The sequence below is a fragment of the Delphinapterus leucas genome, chromosome 11 (assembly GCF_059928025.1).
Source record: "Delphinapterus leucas isolate spDelLeu-1000000601 "Yukka" chromosome 11, BTC_Dleu_Yukka2, whole genome shotgun sequence".
NCBI lineage: Eukaryota > Metazoa > Chordata > Mammalia > Artiodactyla > Monodontidae > Delphinapterus > Delphinapterus leucas.
Genome location: NC_143139.1, coordinates 94288218 through 94307550, shown reverse-complemented (window position 1 = coordinate 94307550; position 19333 = coordinate 94288218). Strand labels below are relative to the sequence as shown.

General features: G+C 41.9%; 1 protein-coding gene across 18 annotated transcripts in view; it reads right to left on the bottom strand.

Moving 5' to 3' along the window:
* The window catches only part of TNRC6B (trinucleotide repeat containing adaptor 6B), a 261176-nt gene that overhangs the window by 12850 nt on the left and 228993 nt on the right, over positions 1-19333 (bottom strand). For 15 of the 18 annotated variants that reach the window (XR_016394820.1, XM_089920034.1, XM_089920025.1 and 12 more), the window contains 7 exons: positions 11785-11922; positions 9277-9453; positions 7853-7999; positions 7507-7602; positions 4487-4711; positions 3979-4049; positions 667-806 (listed from right to left, as the gene is read on the bottom strand). Coding sequence is in view for 17 of the 18 variants with exons in the window: in XM_089920034.1 (XP_089776160.1) it covers positions 667-806; positions 3979-4049; positions 4487-4711; positions 7507-7602; positions 7853-7999; positions 9277-9453; positions 11785-11922 (994 nt within the window). In the remaining variant the exon portion in view is untranslated. The remainder of the gene's footprint in view (positions 1-666; positions 807-3978; positions 4050-4486; positions 4712-7506; positions 7603-7852; positions 8000-9276; positions 9454-11784; positions 11923-19333) is intronic. The other 3 variants (XM_089920028.1, XM_089920031.1, XM_089920033.1) reach the window with 3 other exon arrangements.

Genomic DNA, 19333 nt, shown 5'->3' with positions numbered 1-19333 from the left:
TTGTATGTCAAGTAAAATGTCGTCTCTTTTTTTTTTCCCCTTGGGGGTAAAAGATCACAGCCCCAAGCATCAAGGTGACCCAGCTCCAGGCACCTGAAGTGCTGCTTCGTCTCAGGGCCGGGCTCACTGCCTGACCTCCCCATCACTTGCTTGTTCCGTGTGTACCTTTCTGTCATGGCATCTGCAGCCACGGGGAGTCAGCTCCTTCTGTTCACCACCTTGACAGTGGCGAGGAAGAGGATGGCCAGAGTCTGATCCAGCCCCACTTACTTCAGGCAGAACCCCTGCTACCACTAAGACCACAATATTCATCATCACCCACAGAGAGGCCAAAGCAAGCAGCTATAGACCCTACTATGAAAAGAGACAGCACTTCCAGCGTCTCACATTTCATCAATACTGGGTTTGTTTCACGGTACTAAAAATTTACTCACTGCTTCACAAATCTGTTACTTTTGGAATTCTGCTTATCGGATACAAACAGGACAATCCATGCTTACGTAATTAGAAGAGATCAGCCACCTCGGTACTCAAGCAGTTGCTCATGTCAGGATGCCGTTTGTGTGCATGTTCTCGTGCATCTCTGTTTAATTAAGCAGGTGCCCAAATACTCACATGTGCCTCTTCATGCATGTTTGTCTCAGTGAGCGTAGGCTGGGTACTCACATGTGCAGTGCAGTTTGGGCCTTGGCCGCCTCCTGTTTGGTGCTGTATCGGATCAGGGCGGTGCCCTGGGTTAGGTTCAGATGGAATGTCAGCAGTGGGCCATGCTGCATGCAGATGGTTCTCAAGGTTGACCCATCAATCTAAAGAGTAATGACAGTCATGAGGTAAAAACTGGTGATGGGGTGGGAAAGGAAGTCAAGTGACCTTTCTTATATTTGAGAATGAGAAGGACTTCCAGTTCGTAAATAACAGCATTAGTACTAAATAAGTCTAGGAGAGACAAATGAAGAACTCAAGGCAGGGAAAGACTGCACTGAATACAGAGGTCTTCAAGACAAATCTTAAGATATTCAAAGCACTGGGCTCAGATCTAATGTGGCCATTTTGCAGATAAAAAATTTGTATAAATACAGCTCAAAACAAAAGCATATGATTCAACCCGTGGTCTATTTTCCTTAAGAGGTAAACAAGTAAACCTACACTGATTAGTAGAGCCTTAAAAAGCAGAAATAAGACGGTAACCAAATAAGAACGTAAGAGAACATGCAAAGTTCTGAGCATGATTACTAATGTAACATTCTTCCAATCTCACAAAAAGCTACAGAGAAAAGACACAAACAAGAAAGGCACTGCTGACCACCTGACGATTCAGAATGCTGACGGTTGACCCAGCTCAGACGATTCTGATGTCTCCTTACTCCTACTCTCGCCATCTCAAGGAGAGACTCTACGTCTACCTACTTCTTTGTGCCTTCTGCTGCCCTCAGACAACGTGACCAATGGTTTTTTTTATAGCTGCTCACCCTAGTCAGACTCTCAGCATTAGGGTGTTCAGTGATTAGGGACAATTGCCCTTCCTCACCTACGACTTAGAGAACAAATCTCTTTACTCACTCTGATTTAGTTGTATCAAGATCTTTACTAGGTTTATTGAAGCTGCTCAGTGCAACATTTCAGTTCATTTTTTGGGAAGGGAAACAGATTACTACTGGAATAGCCTTAAAAAGTTGTGCTACTGGCGGCAGCAGTGGAAACATTCTGTGGTTTTACCATGGAAACCCTACAGGATAAACCCCGGCAGTTTCACCATAATTCTTTACAGAAAATGATGGGACAAAAGCTCTTAGCATTGTTTTATAAATGAAAATTGACTATGTAAGCATGTCAGTATATACCACAAGTGACTTTCCTGGGATAGATGCCCTATAAATAAATTGTAGGTGATGACAAGTAAATTTATCCAGGTCCCCCAAAAATGTGGCCTTATAACCTCCTTTTAAGCTACGACTGAGGTTAGTGAGATGTCTGCTATTAGGTCGTTTTGATTTTTAAAATGAATCAATTCTTTCTAACACAAACACAGCCAATCCCTATATTCATTGTTTTAAAAAAATAAATTTATTTATTTATGGCTGTGTTGGGTCTTCGTTGCTGCACGTGGGCTTTCTCTAGTTGAGGCGAGCGGGGGCTACTCTTCGTTGTGGTGCGTGGGCTTCTCATTGTGGTGGCTTTTCTTGTTGCGGAGCACGGGCTCTAGGTGTGCGGGCTTCCGTATGTGTGGCACGCGGGCTCAGTAGTTGTGGCTCGTGGGCTCTAGAGCACAGGCACCGTAGTTGTGGCGCATGGGCTTAGTTGCTCCGTGGCATGTGGGATCTTCCCGGACCAGGGATCGAACCCATGTTCCCTGCATTGGCAGGCGGATTCTTAACCACTGCACCACCAGGGAAGCCCGCCTATATTCATTTATATACATATACAAATGTAATCACTATTTTTTCATTTTATTTATTTTTAAATTGAAAAAATTTAATTGAGGTATAGTTGATTTACAAAATTACATTAGTTTCAAGTGTATAACATTTTTATAGATTATACTCCACTTATAGTTATAAAACATTGGCTATATTCCCTGTGTTGTACAATATAGCCTTGTAGCTTATTTATCTTATCCATAGTAGTTTGTACCTTTACTATTTTTCATATGATAATACAGGCTCCTTTTAACACTGCTTCTCTCATCCTAACCATATTACACCCACAGCACTGTGACAACTTAGAAATAATGAGGCATGTTTTGAGGATGGTTATATAAAATGTCCATACGTCAGTCAACTCTTCGCTAAATAAATAACCCAGGGCTTTCAGCTGAGTTGATTAGATATGGAGATTAAGAGCCGTTCCAGATAGTTCCTCATGTTAACTGTATTTAGAAAGCTGTCCATCTCAACATGAACCTTGAAGTATGAGCCCCAGATTTACTCCCCACAAATAGGTTCACTGGGCAAATAAATTTAGGAGAATCTGTATTTCCCCACAGAGGATCATAATACATGTTAAAGCACAGTAAAGGGTCTAAGAAGCCTCATAATGAAGGCACCTGCTTCATTTTGTTTAATCAAGTGTGTATTACAAACATATTAGGCCAGAGACCTATTAATATCCCATGGGAACACTCTGGAAAATGCTGGCTTAGTAAAGTGTGCATGACTCCACTTATGAATTAAATGCCAGACAATTTAATCTCTGTGTCAAAGGGAGGGAGGTATAATTGATTCCTTTTTAACAAGGTGTTGGTAAAGGTTGCGCTGTCAAGTCCACATGAAGGCCCTGGGCTCAGTTTCCATGGGTCCATTTAACCTCATTTGACTGCTCCATGTATGCTGCTGCAAATATGCCAGTTATCAGGCAACTCAAGCAGAAGGGAGGGAGGTTTGGTGTAAATGAAACCCCACCACTGTAACAACCACCCAGAGAGCACGTTCTGATGAGAGCAAATCAGTAATGCCATCTACAGAGAAGAGGAGAACAGACAGGAAATGAAAATTAAATTCACACATACGGCGTTTAAGCCACGAACTCCACACATTCCTTCTACTGCAGAGATGGATGGTTAATTGTGTATGAATGAAGCATAAAAATGGTTACCAGTGAGCCACAAGTCTCGTTGAATGAGTAACACAAAAACAGGTAACTTTTTTGCTTGGTTCCAGATTCTGACAGGCAGATCCACACAGCAAGTTATCTCTGCTAAACAGAATTCACCAGATAACACCACCCCATGCTCCCTATTTATAAACTACACGTGTTAACATCACCATGAAGGCAGGCGTGAAGCTGAGTGTCCAGCATCCCCCCAGCTTCAGAAGTAGGCTTCGGGCCTTAGCTGGGGAGACTCACCCCTGCAGGCGGGACCTCTCTGTGGTGACCAGGAAATAAACAAGCTCTCCTCTCTGCTAGCCCCACACACCTCGGACTTTCCCTCTCTTAATACAATCAAGTTCCATCCAGAAAATCCCAAGAAAGCGTGGTTACCTGTGGAGTGAGATTGTGAAGAACCAGCCAGTAACTAGGACGAACTGAACCACCATCACTCCAGGTGGAGGCTGGAAGCAACCAGAAAAAAAGATCAGGAAGAACGATCAAAAAATTAAGATAGCCACGCGTGAGACACATTTTCAAACAGCCCACATGGTTCCTCTCTCCTCTTATAAGTCATCTTCTCCTTCTGCCTCACTCTGACCTCCTTCATCCTGTCACTGAATAGCCAGCTCTCTTCTCCTAGACCTTGATCCTATGCGCTCTTGCGCCTTATTCGCAAGACAACGTTGTCCTCCCAGGGTTCTCATCTTTACTCCGTCAGTACCTCGGGACTTCTTGGGTCCCTCTGCCTTATGCTGACTTCAATTCTCCACTCAAGAGATACTTTTTCCTCTACCCGACAACCGTGATTTCCTCTGAGTTCATCGTGTCTTCAACATTTGTGTGAACATAAGCCCCTCGGGTTGGAACAATGATGCTCCTTTAGGCAGATCCTTCTCACCAGAGGCAAGCCGTGAGTCCTGTGTCCCCCACCCCCTGACTGAGCGGGGTGCTGTGCTGCTCCAGGGAGATGATGGTTTGGGGTTGGTCAGACCGGGAGGCGGGCGGGGCAGCGGTGTAGTGTTCCTTGAGGAAATATGGTTTTTCCACATCTTGTTGGAGAGATGAGTGGGGTTGTGTCCTATGGGATCTGGGGACCATGTCGATTTGTAATCAGGGAACTTTGCTATAAGAAGAGAAAATTAAGGAGGAAATTAGGTTAGACAGGTCACTTTTGTTAACAAATACACATACACACGCACACACGAATACATACGTGCTTAAATTCTAAAAATATTAAGGGCACAATTTAAGAGGCGCAAAATAATTTTGTTCTCTGAGCTTATCAAATATAAATTTTCAATGACTCTTACTCTGAATTGACAAATTAACACATGAGCTAAAGAGTTAATAAGATAACTAATTCTTTACTGCTTTCTTAGCTAAACACAACCTGAAAAGGAAGATAAATTCAAGGAAAGTATTCTTAAAGTCATTAGTCTTACTTATACTTAGATATAGTAGAATGTGAACCCAGGCAGAGCTAATGTATTTATTCTATAAATACTTACTGACTGAATGGAAAGTACATTAAAAATTAAACTTTTCTTGATCCAGAATACTAGATAACATTCAAACAGATTTTAAAAATACAATCAACAAATATTCACCAAGGGCTTACTCTGCTTTTAAGGTGCTAAATCAGTGCTATGGATAATATAAACAGTTGTTCCCAAGAACTTCAAGTTCAGACGGGAAAACAGAAAAGATGAACAACAGAACTGGTAACCCAGGCAACATCATATATGTTCAATACATGGAGGAGAATGACAATGCTGGGCTGTCAGCAACGACTTTGCCAAGACAAGTCTTGAAGGACTGATATAAATGGACGGCTCAGCAAGACAGGAAAATAGAAACTGAGCTTCAACTTAAACTCTCTTTGTACCAAATATGTTTCTCCCCAGTTTTGGCCGAACAACACTTCACAGTAGCAGAGAGGGAAAGGAGGCCACAAAGGTCTGCTGGGGGCAGGTTCAGATGCTATCAGGAGTTTTAGCAGTAGATTTAGCAGGTAGTGTTTAAACTAGGGCCAAAACGTGGATGACAGCAAAGAGAATGGAAGAGAAGAAATGGATCTGAGAGAGAAGAAACCACTTGGGAGACGTCATCACCGGCTGGATCCAGCAAGTGAGGGAGACAGGAAAGAGTGAGGAAGAGGCGAGAGGGAAGACTGAGATGCTGCGACTAAGTGATGTGCAGCAGCACCACTAAGAAAGAGAGTTAGTTAAGAAAGAAAGACAGGGCACAGGGCTTCCCTGGTGGCGCAGTGGTTAAGAATCTGCCTGCCAATGCAGGGGACACGGGTTCGAGCCCTGCCCCGGGAAGATCCCACATGCCACGGAGCAGCTGAGCCTGTGTGCCACAACTACTGAGCCTGCACTCTAGAGCCCGCGAGCCACAACTACTGAGCCTGCACACCTAGAGCCCGTGCCCCACAACAAGAGAAGCCATGACAATGAGAAACCCCCGCTCACTGCAACTAGAAAGCCCGCATGCAGCAACTAAGACCCAACACAGCCAAAAATAAAGAAAGAAAGAAAGAAAATTTGTGAGGGTGAGGGTTGGAAATGTATACATTTAGTTTTAAACAAGGGTGATGCTTGAGTCATCTGTCAGGTGACCGCTTGTAAATGAAAGATAAAATAGTTAAAACAGAGGCATGGACAGTTACAGGAATAAAAGAGGTGAAAATGAGTTTTTACGTAAAGGTAGAAGCCCTAGGGGACTTCCCTGGCAGTCCAGTGGTTAAGACTGTGCACTTCCACTGCAGGGGGCATGGGTCAATCCCTGGTCGGGGAACTAAGATCCCACATGCCATGCAGTGTAGCCACACACACACACAAAAAAAGTTTTAAAAAAAAAGGTAGAAGTCCTATAAAAGCATAATGTAGGGTGGTGTTTAGAAACACGGAATATGGAGTTGGCTCCTTTATACACTCACTCGGACCTGAGGCAAATTCTATCAGCTGTCTGAATCTCAGTTTCTTTATCTACAAAATGGGGGTAATAGCGGGACCTCCCCCACAGACTTTGGTGAAGGTAAGATAAGAATTCACGCTGAAGGCTTAGCATGTTGCCTGGTCCTGAGAGGTTACTGTTGCACTACTGATACGACAGAGGTGGAAAGAAAAAGAAGACAATCCGTAAGTACATTAACCCGCAGAGCCTTAGTAGGTAGCTAAGGATTTGTTTTATTTGCATTCGCCTGGATAAATGTCAGAAGCCTTAATGACTTTAATGGCTTTAAGGTCCAACTTTTGCAAGACCAAGGTGCCAATTACTAATGATTGGTCTACCAATCTATAAGGCGTTGTGCTAAGTAAGTGGCTTCAAAGGCTCTGTTATAACCATTAAGTTTTCCATTCCCTATTGTCTTACACACACACACACACACACACACACACACACACACACACACGGAACTCAACAAATGTTGTTGGTAGAATTAACCAAGGTCCTCTTTTTTTCCCCTTGGCCATCTGCCCTTAGCCTTTGTCTGTAAGTGGAAGAATTTTTGGAGAAAAGCAAGCTCTAATTGGCTGCCTTAGGAATAACAACCTGGACTTAACTGGTTCTTCCCACGGCCCCTGATTTTCTTGGCAGACTGGTTAAAAGAAAAGCACTTGTGTCATCAGGATATAACCTCTGCCCTCTCAACACCCATAGCTCCCTGTAATTATGTCACCATCTGTCTTGGTCCTAAAGCTGTATCTGTCTCACCCTGCCTCTGTTGAGACTGACTGCAAGTTCCCCAAGGACGTGGCCAATACAAGAGGTGTGTCTCCATCCACACTGACCTAAGCTAGTCAACTGCTATAGAAGTATTTATTCCTTAAGAAATAAACGCCAATTTCCTTTGTAGAAGGCAGCCAGACAGGAAAGCGCTAGCGAAGGGGCAGAAATGGGTCACACGCGTACCTGAAGTGCTATGAACGTTGCTGAAGGAGTTGTCAGAGGCACTGTAGGGCCAGGCACCAGGTGAAGGCAGCGAGGTGTTGAGGGAAGAATTAGACCCTTTGGATGACGAACGAAGAACGAAATGAAAACAGTGCAGATAAATGTCAGCATAACTAGTGAAATCTTGAAGTATTTTATTTAACCTTAAATAAGAGGAAGGACAAACTATATCTAAAAACCAAATGTGAAAAGCTACATATTCCTATGTTTTCTGGTGAGATACCAGCAAGTACAAATGAAGCCGCAGCCTGCCAAACATGAAAATACTGGGTGCTGAATAAACACGAGGGGTGTTTCACTTATTTACCTGTGGTGTTATCCCGCAGAAGTTGGTGGTCAGTATCTACAATGGGAGATGTGGCTGTACCCCCCAGCACACTTCCTGGGGTGACATAGGGGTCAGATTCAGGGTCAATGTTTTGGATACCTTTCCATGGCACTCCTGGTTGGAATTCTGAGGTAAGGAGAACAAATATTGGATAGAGGTAGGAAGTTGTTCAAAACGTGGTAAAGTTATTTTTTGATACAAGAAATAGATCTGTGAAAAGTCTAAATTCTGAATCTATTTTAGCTCAGATTTTCATCATAAAAAAAAAAAAAAAAGTTGGCCTGACATATACTTTGCCAGCAGCACTCCTGTGCTATCACGACATGTCGACCTTCTTTCTCTGCTTGGGAACTTGATGTCACAGACCTTCAAGGTCTGGCCCCAGGCCCTGCTCCCAGGGAAATTCAGGCCTGAGGGCAGGGAGGCAGGATACAGTAGTATGGTCTCATGACAACTGTGAGGCATCTAGGACAAAAACTGGGAGAAAATCTGAGTTGGAGAGGAGATATTTCTCCCACTTATCTCACTGGAAATTGGCTCAGATGCACAAAAGAAAACACATCTGACCACTACTGAGGGGAATGTCCAGGGACAACCACAGGAATAATTTGGCTTATCATGAGAAAGCCTAGAAAATATTTAAGTGTTTACAATTTTTTATCGGTTAATTTAAATCATATTTAAAGCTATATTAAACTTTTACTTTCCTAATCATGATGAGGAAGAACAGTATGTAGTACATATGAATATGCATTATACTAGAAACTATACATATTCATAGCTCAAATATACCTGTACAGAAAAAGAGGTTTAGAAGGACATATACCAAACTTCTTGTTTTTAATTTTGCTTTCATAAATTAAAAGTTTTTTCTACAATGAAAATAGATTACTTGTATCAGAATAAAAAGAGCAGACAAACAGCAAACAGTCTCACTGCATCTACTACTGCAAACCTAGAACCTGAGTAAACACTTGCTCAGCGAATAAACTCATCAATTCAGTGGACATTTCAGAAGAACCGGCGTTTCAAGGCATCCTTCGCATGGATGAATGCCAAGTCCCGGCTCCAAGGTCACCTTATTTTACTCCCAGGCTGCACCCCACGGACTTCCTCTGGCCTATCTGTGCCTGTGCAGTATTTACCACACAGTAACTCGCCTTGTGGGTGATCAGTGCTCACACCTATGTTCCTGACTGAACTCTACAGAGCAGAGACCCCCTCTAATGAAAATTTGCTATCTTCCCACAGCAAATTCTTCCCTGCTTTTATCAGACAATAATTACTGAATGAAAAAAATCAAAGTGAATGCCTGTGAGTGTCAGAAGCAATCTGTTCAGAACCTGAAATTAACAATTATAAAAAAAAATGATATCCCAGAAAAAACATTTCCTGTACAATACCTGGAGGCCAACTGGCATTGCTGGATTTACTTCCGATTTTATTTGTTGGTGGAGATTTGGCAGGTAACCAGCTATCACCAGCAGGACCCGTATGGCCACCCAGTGTGTCACCCGGGATGATATCAAACTGGTTGTATGGTGACCCTCCTCGGGTCTTACCAGGGGCCACTATAGCGCCTGAGAAAAGAGAGAGGTAACTAATTCACACCAGAAAGGACTCCTATGAACAGAACTTGTTGCGCTTTCATTTAGAGGAACTCAAACACAGTATGCAGTAAAAAAGAGTCCTGGAATTGGAGGTCACACTTGAAAGCCACTCATAATTAGGAAGCAGGGTGACCATGACAACTCATCTCACCTTTCTAGCCTCTCAGTCTGCACTTATGCACACAGCACCGTTCTCATTCCTGAACGTCCCTTTCAATTTTAAAATTCCATGGTCTTATGAAGTTAACAAAACTTTCATCAACTACGAATCATACCATCATCCCCCCAGTTTTTACACTAATGACCTAGGAATGAGGAATAGGAAAAATACTCAACAATTTGCGGCACATAGAAGGGTTTTTAATTACATTTCTACTGACACCAACCCACCCAAGTCTTTAAGTGCTGATCAGGCCTAGTTTAGCTGGAAGAAGCAGAGAAAACAGAGGGAGTTTGCTGGAGAGAAAGGCATCTGCAATTGCTTTAAATTCCAAAGCAATGAGACAGCATTCCCGCCGAGGGTCTCTGCCAGCACAGGGCCAGCAGTGAACTCTGCAGCTCTGAGATCCACGGCTCCGCACATGAAGAACAGCAAATCCTTTGTAAAACTGCTGTCCCGAGAGCATTTCAGTTTCGTTGGTGCCCCCTTCATGCATTTTATATGCTGGGAGGCAGGAAAAAAATTAAAAGCTTAATAATTCCCTTAAACTAACAAAAAATGAACTTTACTTTAAATGAAAATTTTGACCTCTGTGAGATACCATTCTACTTATCTTTCAAATGAATTTTACATGCTGTATTGTGTTACCTGATCTACTCTTAGGATGCTGTTTATGAACAGATAAAATTACTTCCAGGGTAATGTATTAAAATATCTGTGTAGGGACTTCCCTGGTGGTCCAGTGGTTAAGACTTAATGCTTCCACTGCAGGGGGCACAGGTTCAATCCCTAGTCAGGGAACTAAGATCTTGCATTCCACACGACATGGTCAAAAATAAAAAAAAAGAAAATAAAATATTTGTGTAAATATCGATTAAAATAATCTGTTTGGTTTGGCCTAGCACAAGTATTATCAAAACTGTCTCCATGCTCAGCTAAGAGAAGTCATTCGCTTTTCTGGAGCCACTGACAGGAATTTTGACTCAAGGGCACACAGTACTGAAGTAGTAGGAAATGAAAAGCTCAATTACCTTGGGGATTGCTAAGGAAATGGGAAAACATTACCTATAAGCTCTAAAAAGGCAAGCGAGTATTTTACCTGTAAGATAGCTTCTCATATGCCACTGTGCATTTATAATCATACACCTATCATGTCTTTGGGGACAAGGGGACTTAATGAATCATCAGCCTAAGGAAGCAGCCTAAGTGTCCAAAGCTATAGATGCTGAGCTTAGATTATTCAGTCCAGAAACAGATTTGATAATTTCAATACATCATTCTTGATTTTGTAGCATGAAATCAAATGATAATGCTTAGGGATAGCAGGCAGAGAACTTCACATGGCCACTTCACCAGCCTACCGGATGGGCACATGAAAGAGGGGTTTATAAAGGAACCCCGAAAGGCTCCAGACTGATGGGGCTGAGGCTGCCAGGAAGCCCCTGCAGGAGCCAGTCCAAAACCTATTTACACTTGGTTCTCATGGATACAGCTGAGTCCAAGTAAATTACCGTCAAATGAAACAAACATTGAAACAAAGGCTGAAGGAAGGTCCTAAGGCCTTTTATCCATTTCAAAGGGAAATGGAGATGCTCTTACAGAGAATTACAGAGATGGAAGAGCTGACCCACATTCAAAACCAAAGCCTACAATGCCCTCAACTGCTGTCTTGCAGACACTGTCATTCATAAAGAACAAGAAAGCTTTGTGTAAAGTTCAGACCTCATGTATTGATCTATTAGTCATCTTTTGGAGATCAAAGAGCTCAAACAATCATCATGATATATATTTGTTGGGATCTCTCTCTTGTAGCTCCAAAAACTGATTCTGTTCTCTCAGCCAATTTATTAGGGTTTTAACAAGGGGAGCTCAAGTTCACTGCTGCTGCCCTCAATCCAATTGCAGGTGGGAAATTTTGCTGCCCTTAAGTGGAACTAGCACTTTCAAGTTTCTTATAATTTGAAATACACACAACCCCAATCTTCCTCTCCTAGGTGATCACAGGACTGGGGGGAAAAATCAAGAGACTCATTAGGAGAAAGCTAAAAAAGATCTGCGCTTCAAAGTAAGTTTATCGGCCGCTCCATCAAGGCTTGCTCAGAGTCAGCACAGCTCCAAGTCATGAAGCTGTTTGCTCTTACCATTTTTGTGCATATTGGCTTCCTGTGTGGCTACAGAGGGCAGTCCCTCCATCATGGAGGTCCACTGTTTAAAGCGAGACTCTGTTCCAGCCTCCTTCCCACCAACCATGCCGTAGTCCATGCCGCCAGAGCTGAAGCCTAAAATGGAGAACCACATTTTACGTCTTTTTATAAGTTTCTAGTATCAGTAACCAAGAGTTCTGAGGCAGAACCCATGAATAGCTTCATTTGTCACTTAAAGACCAATTCACATGAAGTTTTCTTCACTCAGAAACAGATATTTTGATTCAAAATGCTGATCCTGGCTCCTGCTTGCTAAAAAAGTGACGACTCTGTTCAGGTATGAAAACATGTATGACTGCCATCTCATTAAGACCATCTCAGTGCATGTGTGCATTCACTTATCCATCTGCGTCAAACAGAACGTGGGGCCAGCAATTCTCCAACTCAGATGGAGACGTCTACACATCAAACCAACATGGTGGGCGCTTCCCTTGCGGCGCCGTGGTTAACAATCCGTCTGTCAATGCAGGGGACACAGGTTCGAGCTCTGGTCCAGGAAGATCCCACATGCCGTGGAACAACTAAGCCCGTGTGCCACAACTACTGAGACTGCATGCCGCAGAGCGGCTGGTCCCGTGAGCCATGGCCGCTGAGCCTGTGCTCTCCGGACATGGGAGAGGCCACAGCAGTGAGAGGCCCTCGTACCTCAAAAAAAAAAAAACAAAACAAGAATCTGTCTGCCAATGCAAGAGACACAGGTTTGAGCCCTGGCCTGGGAAGATCCCACATGCCGCGGAGAAACTAAGCCCGTGCGCCAGAACTACTGAAGCCTGTGCGCCTAGAGCCCACGCTCCACAATAAGAGAAGTCACCGCAACGAGAAGCCCGCGCACTGCAACAAAGACCCAACGCAGCCAAATAAATAAATAAATAAATTTAAAAACAAAACAAAACAAAACCCCAACCTGGTGTAACGGCAGCTATTAAGTTGTGGCAGGGTCTCTGGCGGAGGAAAGGCTTTGCAGAGGGACACTGATCCTGGACCTAGGCGAGGTAGGCGAGTAAGCCAAGGAAACCAAGTACAAAGCTCTGACTGGTGACTATCAGGCGTGTTTAGGGAATGATGACAAGCCCAATGTGACTCCAATGCTTGGCTGCCTATGGATGCAGTGAGATGGGGAGCAATGAAGTGGCGTGGCGTGTAGGGTCTTCATGTATCAGGCTGAGGAGTCTAGACCTTTTTTTCCCCTCTAAGACAGGAGATGAAATTCTTCAGCAAGTGAGGAGAGATAACTAGACCTGTATTTTACAAAGAGACCTGACAGTGTGAGAATGGGGTAGATAGAATCTGGGAGATCAATTTGAAAAAAGTTTTTATATAATGACAAAGACCCCGTAGCTTGACTAGGCAATTGGTGAGAGATTCAGTTTACTTCGCCGTGTGCTGCCAGGTGTCAGGCTTTTAGCAAGGGTTTTGGCAGGTAACATTTTCCCACTGCACAGGGCTGGACAGGTGAAAGCCAGACAGGACAGGCTTGTTGATGTAGCCTCACAGGGCCCACCATCCATTTTGGGTCAGAATGTATTTAATGCTTTTCAAACTGATGCTCAAAAAAAGTAAAGGACTAAAATCAACCACTGAAACAGGGGGAAGGGAAGAATAATGAATAAAAAACAGAAAAAGGAGAATGAGCCACAGATAGGGTGGCAACAACAGGCAAGCACGGACACCCAAGGAGGTCAGCAGGGTTCCCACCACGCCTCAGCTCAGGTGGCCTGCGGGGTCTGTTCTTCCCTTAGTGGACGTGCAGCTCCAGCCAGGCCAGACTCCACGCTGTACCCACTTTACTCTCCTACCATCTGGTGTCTTATTGGCCCTCAAGTTCCATCTATCCAAATCCCACTGGGGGCCCAGGTCACATTTTTCTCCCCTGTGCTTCTCTTGTCAGGGATAGTTTTATAAATGCACAATAAATCAAATCAGTTCTAACACCTTTCTTGACCTGTTTAAAATGTTGCTATTAATATACGGAACACTGTCCTTTCACACAGTTTGTAACTGACTTTACTAGTCCAAGTGGTTGCTTGGAGGGTGTGGGTGGGGAGCAGAAGTCCTTGGAATGAGCTGGAAATATTTCAGATTGAACCCTTCTTTTTATTTTATTTATTATTTTTAAATTAATTTATTTATTTTTGGCTGCGTTGGGTCTTTATTGCTGCACGCAGGCCTTCTCTAGTTGCGGTGGGCAATGGCTACTCTTTGCTGCGGTGCGCAGGCTTCTCATTGCGGTGGCTTCTCTTGTTGCGGAGCACGGGCTCTAGGCGCGCGGGCTTCAGTAGTTGTGGCTTGCGGGCTCCAGAGTGCAGGCTCAGTAGTTGTGGCGCATGGGCTTAGTTGCTCCGCGGCATGTGGGATCTTCCCGGACCAGGGCTTGAACCCGTGTCCCCTGCACTGGCAGGCAGATTCTTAATCACTGCGCCACCAGGGAAGTCCCCGAACCCTTCTTTGTAAAAAAGAAGAGTTTAAGATATTTTCCCTTTTGTCCTATGTGGCTAAAATGAAATGAGACTGGAGGACAGGGAGGTTGAAAGGAACAAGGGCCTTCTCTGATACAGCTTTAGTGGCCTAAGTGGGTTTACTCCTTGGGTAAATTACACCTCTACCTTTGACTTAGAAAACCAGCCCAAAGTGCCTGGATTCCAGGCCATCTGAAAGCTCGGTTCTAATCATTGAGAAAGAGCTTTTGAAAATAACCTGGGATCCTGGTGAAGATTAAAAAGAAGAATGTAAGGATTAGTAAGATAAGAAACCATTCCTTTATATATTAATTTTCTTTAAAGTTGCTCTAAAATTTAAAACTCACAATGAATTAAAGTTATTTAATTTCAGCTGCTTAGAGTTCTTCTGTGACACATAAAATGTAAAAAATTAGTAAGAGTTATAAATCTTAGGAGAGAAAAGAGTTTGAGCAGTTCCCCCTGAATCTTAGGTAAAGTGGGCATCTTTCTCATTAGAAACTTGTGGATTAAATGCCAACACGATATGGCAGCACCGTAACTAAGCAATAAAGTGTAGTAAGGAAAAAAAACTGAAGAGGGCAAGAAAACAAAAAACAAAACCCCCCAAAAAACACAGGAGATAAGTGCCTTGAAAGGTCCAATCTACAAACCCAAAACTATGAGAGGAAAATCAGTGCAAGGTTGTATGTAACTGTATCTTTCTTCGATGTCACATAGTGACTGGCCTGACGTTAGAATAGAATGTGCTCAACAAATCTGGATGAAAGGAATTCTGTGCTCTAGAGGCTGCATTAACAGAAGGCAGAGGGCACTCCACTCGTGACCTCTGGGGCTGCTCATGAGCTATCACACCTCCAAACCCAGGAAAACACTGACTTGACTGTCCTTGCTATTTCATCAAACCAAACTTCCTCAGTCCATCAAGTAGCCTCCAGTAATTCTCCAGTTCCCCGACAGAAATTCTAATCAAACAAGTCATTTAGTTCAGTCCAATGAATATTTATGGAGAGCCTAATTTGTGCCAGGCTCTGTGTTAGGAGCTAAGGTACAATCAGAGATAAGACATGCCCCTTGCCTTTCCAGGGCCTCATTTCACCAGTACATTCCTTTTACCTCCCTTATCATTTTTACAAATACAAGCTCTTGGCTACCTTATCTGTCCTTGCCAGAATTACTTTCTTTGCCACACACTCTAATTCGTTGTCTATTCATCACTACCACTTGTCTCAGGGCTTACCTCCTTAAGGAAACTCTCTCAAATTAACTTGTCCTTAATTGATCACTCCTTCACTCTCTTTGCCGTAGTTCTATATTTTCCACTATTACTTTGGTTGCAGATTAAAAAACAAGTTCTTGGGGTTTTATAATAATTAAAATGGATAAAGAAGATGTGGCACATATATAAAATGGAATATTACTCACCCATAAAAAGAAACGAAACTGAGTTATTTGTAGTGAGGTGGAGGGACCTAGAGTCCGTCATACAGAGTGAAGTAAGTCAGAAAGAGAAAAACAAATACTGTATGCTAACACATATATATGGAATCTAAAAAAAAAAGTTTCTGATGAACCTAGGGGCAGGACAGGAATAAAGACGCAGACGTAGAGAATGGACTTGAGGACACGGGGAGGGGGAAGGGTAAGCTGGGACAAAGTGAGAGAGTGGCATGGACACATATACACTACCAAATGTAAAATAGCTAGCTAGTGGGAAGCGGCCGCATAGCACAGGGAGATCAGCTCAGTGCTTTGTGACCCTCTAGAGGGGTGGGATAGGGAGGAGATATGGGGATATATGTGTATGTATAGCTGATTCACTTTGTTATAAAGCAGAAACTAACACACCACTGTAGAGCAATTATACTCCAATAAAGATGTTGAAAAAATAATAATTATAATAAAGAATAAATTATAAAAGAAAGAAATCATCCACAGTTGCCCCTTTAATACAACTGTTCTAATCCATGTCCACATGCACATGTGATATTGACACATCATAATACCAGGAAAGATATAGTTATTCTTCTGCTATTTTAATAATCTCTACTATTCATAACTCTACTTTTCACTGGATATACCACACACAGAAATATTACGTATTTTGATAAATTTTAAACATAAAATTTTATTTGACATGCCCTTCCTGATGAGTGACTTTGCTTCTCCATTAGTTCAGATATTTGTGAGTGACTATGACTTAATACTAGAATGAGATTTAGTTCATACTATTCCTACTTAAAAAATTTTTGTAGTCTTGATAAAGCACTAAGATATCTTACACAAATAAGGCGATGGGAAAAGGAGGAGTCTTGTAATTACATCAGTTATTTTACATTCTTTTTTAGGTATATTTCCTCCCCCCCACCCGCTCAATAAAACAAATACTAAAACTACTTTTAGTATTTAGTATATATTTAGTATAAATACTAATTTTTAGACAGGTCATTATCACATGACAATTCAATTAGGTATATTTTCCATTTTGCTAAAAGCAGAAAATTAGAAACCATCTACTTTACAAAAACAATCAGCTAAGGGGATTTCCCTGGTGGTCCAGTGGTAAGGAATCCGCCTTCCAACGCAGGGGATGCGGATTTGATCCCTGGTTAGGGAACTAAGATCCCACATGCCGCGGGGCAACTAAGCCTGCGTGCCACAACTACTGAGCTCGCGCACCTCAACTAGAGAGCCTGCGTGCTGCAAACTACAGAGCTCACGAGCCCTGGAGCCCACGCGCCACAACTAGAGAAGAGAAAACCCTCATGCCACAACTAGAGAGAAGCCTCCACGCTGCAACTAGAGGGAAGCCCGTGCTCCACAATGAACACCCAAAGCAGACAAAAAAATAAATATTAAAAAAAGACAGAAACAAAAATAGCTAAGGGTAACCCGTTAAGCAGTCATGAAAGTCATTCAACTTTTTAATTCTGAGAAAATATACCAGTAGAGGCTTTATCAATATTTATTAAGAAACTTAATTATTCTTGCTAGTCTTTAACCTACAGGTATTTTTTTTTTTAGTTTGCTATACTCAGCACCATTTATACTCATGTATATTCATTCATTTTATTACAGCTTTGCCATATAATCTTTTTTGAAAAAGTTTTAACCTGTGTAAATGCTTTAACTATATTTTCATCAAAATCTTACAGCTATAGATTCAATTTATTCAAAATAGCCAGCCAAATCAGACTTGTTTTCAGTCCCAATTTTTCAGTTCCAAGAAATGTGGGTAATATGAATTAAGGAGAATTGTAACTGTGAAATAAACTGCAAAATGCATCTTGTAAGGCAGATTATAAGTGGTCAGATCACAATTAATATAAAGACCTAATAAAATTAATTTATCCATTGTTTAATAAGTGAGCAGATATAAATAAGTCAATATGTTCTTCCTCCTTACTTAATTTGGATTATAATGCAGAACTAACTTTTTAAGTTACTTATGAAACAGGAATATGATTTTAAAAAAAACAACCCATGAAATTTCTTCAGTAAATGTACATATGTATATATACTGAACTCTGATCCTTCAGTCATTAGGAATAGTTAAGTATAATAATCACAAACAACACGATTAATCTAATAAGACATCATGATAAAAATTTTCTATATATTTAATAAATAAGAGAGGTATACACTGCTAAAAATTAACAGATTTGTAGCCAACACATAATTTTACTTTTTAATAGGGGGCAACAGATAGTAAAGATGTTATAAAGACTGTCATTGAAATAAATACATCATGATTTTAGATTTTTAACAACTAATTGACCAGTGCATACCCAGTCTAAAGGAAATCACATAAAAGTTTATCCACAGGCTTTACCTGGTTCACTGTGAAAATGTCTGTTTCAAAGAGTCAGTCTCACTAAACTATACTGCTCAAGCTGTTCAAAGGTGCTTTTCTTTTCAACTAAGACATACCCTCAGGACGAGTACTGAGAAGGCCTGAAAATAACTGTGTTCTTAAAACAAGTGGAAAAGCCACTTGTGGCCTCCAGATGCTCTTTGCTTTATACGACTGGATTCCTTTTCAAGAACTACGCACCCTTTGACTAAAGTGGATATAAAAGAAGCACAGTTGCCCCACTTCACTATCATGTATAGTGTCTAAATTCAGAACAACTGAACACACACCAACACACCCAGGCTCTTATGTCAAGCTTCATCTATAACAGAAGACACGATTCAGAAGGTGAAGACTGGAAACCCAGGGGTAATGGCACCATCATTAGTCATCAAGGGAGGCTTCCTCCTTGCCTGGAACCTCAGAGAAGCATGCTCTAATAGGATATGAGATGGTGGAGAATCTGCCCTTCTTTTATGTCATATGGAAGAAAGTTCATTTTGAATTTAAAAGTCAGTTCTCAGGCAATCATTTTTAAGTACAGTTGGTAGAACTTAAGGATCTGTAAATTAATTCCCTTACAACTATCCAGGATCAAGGAGTCCTTGAACTCTCTGCTCTTCTCTGGATGTGGCCTCCCCAGGGGGCAGCGGGCACCTCACAGAGCACAGAGAGCAGGGCCATTTGTCCAGGGTCACTCTGTCACCTGGGAGTATGGATTTCAAGTCTCCCCAAACTCTTGTTTTTGAGTTTGCAGAGAACAGTATGGTCTTTACTGAAAGAAAATCTAAATGTTGTCAGTCTGAGAAGAAAAACGCTGTGGGGTGTGGTACCTTTTTAATTTTATTTTTAAATCACTGCTGCCTCACTGATTGGACTCTGCTTACAACATGTTCCCCAGTTCTGAAAGAGCTACGATTTGCCTGCCAACAAATGCTTGATGAATGTCAAAGGTATAACTTTACTTGTGCTAATTCTATTTAAATCAGATGAGATACTAATATCAGAAGAATTTTATCAGTTTGCCTTATAATTTTAATATCAGTTCCCCATTTTTTCAAGAGAAGGTAATTTTATCTGGAGAGCTAAACGCCTCAACTTGTATATAATTTATTAGATTGTAACCTCAGACGTTGTGTAGCAGTCACAGCAGGTACAAACATTTAACTGGCTTGAA